Consider the following 918-nt stretch of genomic DNA (forward strand, 5'->3'; position numbering starts at 1 on the left):
TTCTGCACTTCCGCCAGGGTGGCCTGGGTCAGCTGCAGCCGGAAGGCCGCCTCCTTGCGTTCCACCTCGTGCTGTGCCGCGAGCAACGTCAAGTCTGAGGCCAACGCCTGAGCTGCCGACCTGTGCAGCCCGGCGAAGTCATGCAGCCACTGCACCCTGTGCCTGTGTAACTGGCTCTGCTTGTAGGCAAAGCGCACGCCCAGGGCCAGGCTGCTCCAGGCACAGGCTTCTTTGGCCTGGCTGGGCACCAGGCGGTCCTCCAGGATGGCCCTGAGCTTGTCCTCCACCTTCTCCCAGGAGAGAGACACATTCTCAAGGTAGAACTCAGGGCCTTTGGCGTGCCTGGACATCCTCTCGTTGATGAAAGCCATCACTTTGCCATGCCGGAACCCACTACTGAGGTCCTCAGATTTCAAGGCCATGACGACTGAGTACCTTTGGGGCTTGGCTGGCTCTGTGGGGATGAAAGAATCAGTCCTCCTCCCCTCCTCCACCCCATGAATCTCCGCTTCTCCGCTTGCCTCCCCCCTCACCACACACCCTCCTAAAGACCCTTTGCCCGGCCCCAGGACACCTCCCACCAAGCCTCACCTCCTGGCCAGTGAGAGTACAGGCCAAACAAAACCGCCTACCACACTCAAAAGGTACCTCTCTCTCCTGGAAGGCGCCAAGGAAAGAAAAGCTCTGGCCTACCCTTCGAGGTTTTTACCTCGGGAAACCTCGGGAATGTTCCAACTTCCAGAAACTGCGAGGGTGAGAGGGGTGCATGAAGAAGATTTTCTCCCATCCCCCAGACATAAGGGAACCTCCTACAGTGTTGCAAGTCTTCAAAGGTGGGAAAAAACAGGAGTGGTCAGAAAAGACTCAGAACCAAGAACATGAAGCGCTTGTAATCAAATACCAAAATTCTCAACCCCC

General features: G+C 57.2%; 1 protein-coding gene across 1 annotated transcript; it reads right to left on the reverse strand.

The window, feature by feature from the left end:
• Positions 1–8: 8 nt before the first annotated feature.
• LOC105000070 (testis-expressed sequence 13A protein-like) lies at positions 9–488 on the reverse strand (the record flags this gene model as incomplete). Its single annotated transcript, XM_010855747.1, has 1 exon — positions 9–488. A coding segment is annotated over exon 1 (414 nt), but the record flags the coding sequence as incomplete, so codon positions are not given.
• Between the last annotated feature and the right edge of the window lie 430 nt (positions 489–918).

Source organism: Bison bison, unplaced genomic scaffold, assembly GCF_000754665.1.
Source record: "Bison bison bison isolate TAMUID 2011002044 unplaced genomic scaffold, Bison_UMD1.0 scf7180017854099, whole genome shotgun sequence".
Taxonomy (NCBI): domain Eukaryota; kingdom Metazoa; phylum Chordata; class Mammalia; order Artiodactyla; family Bovidae; genus Bison; species Bison bison.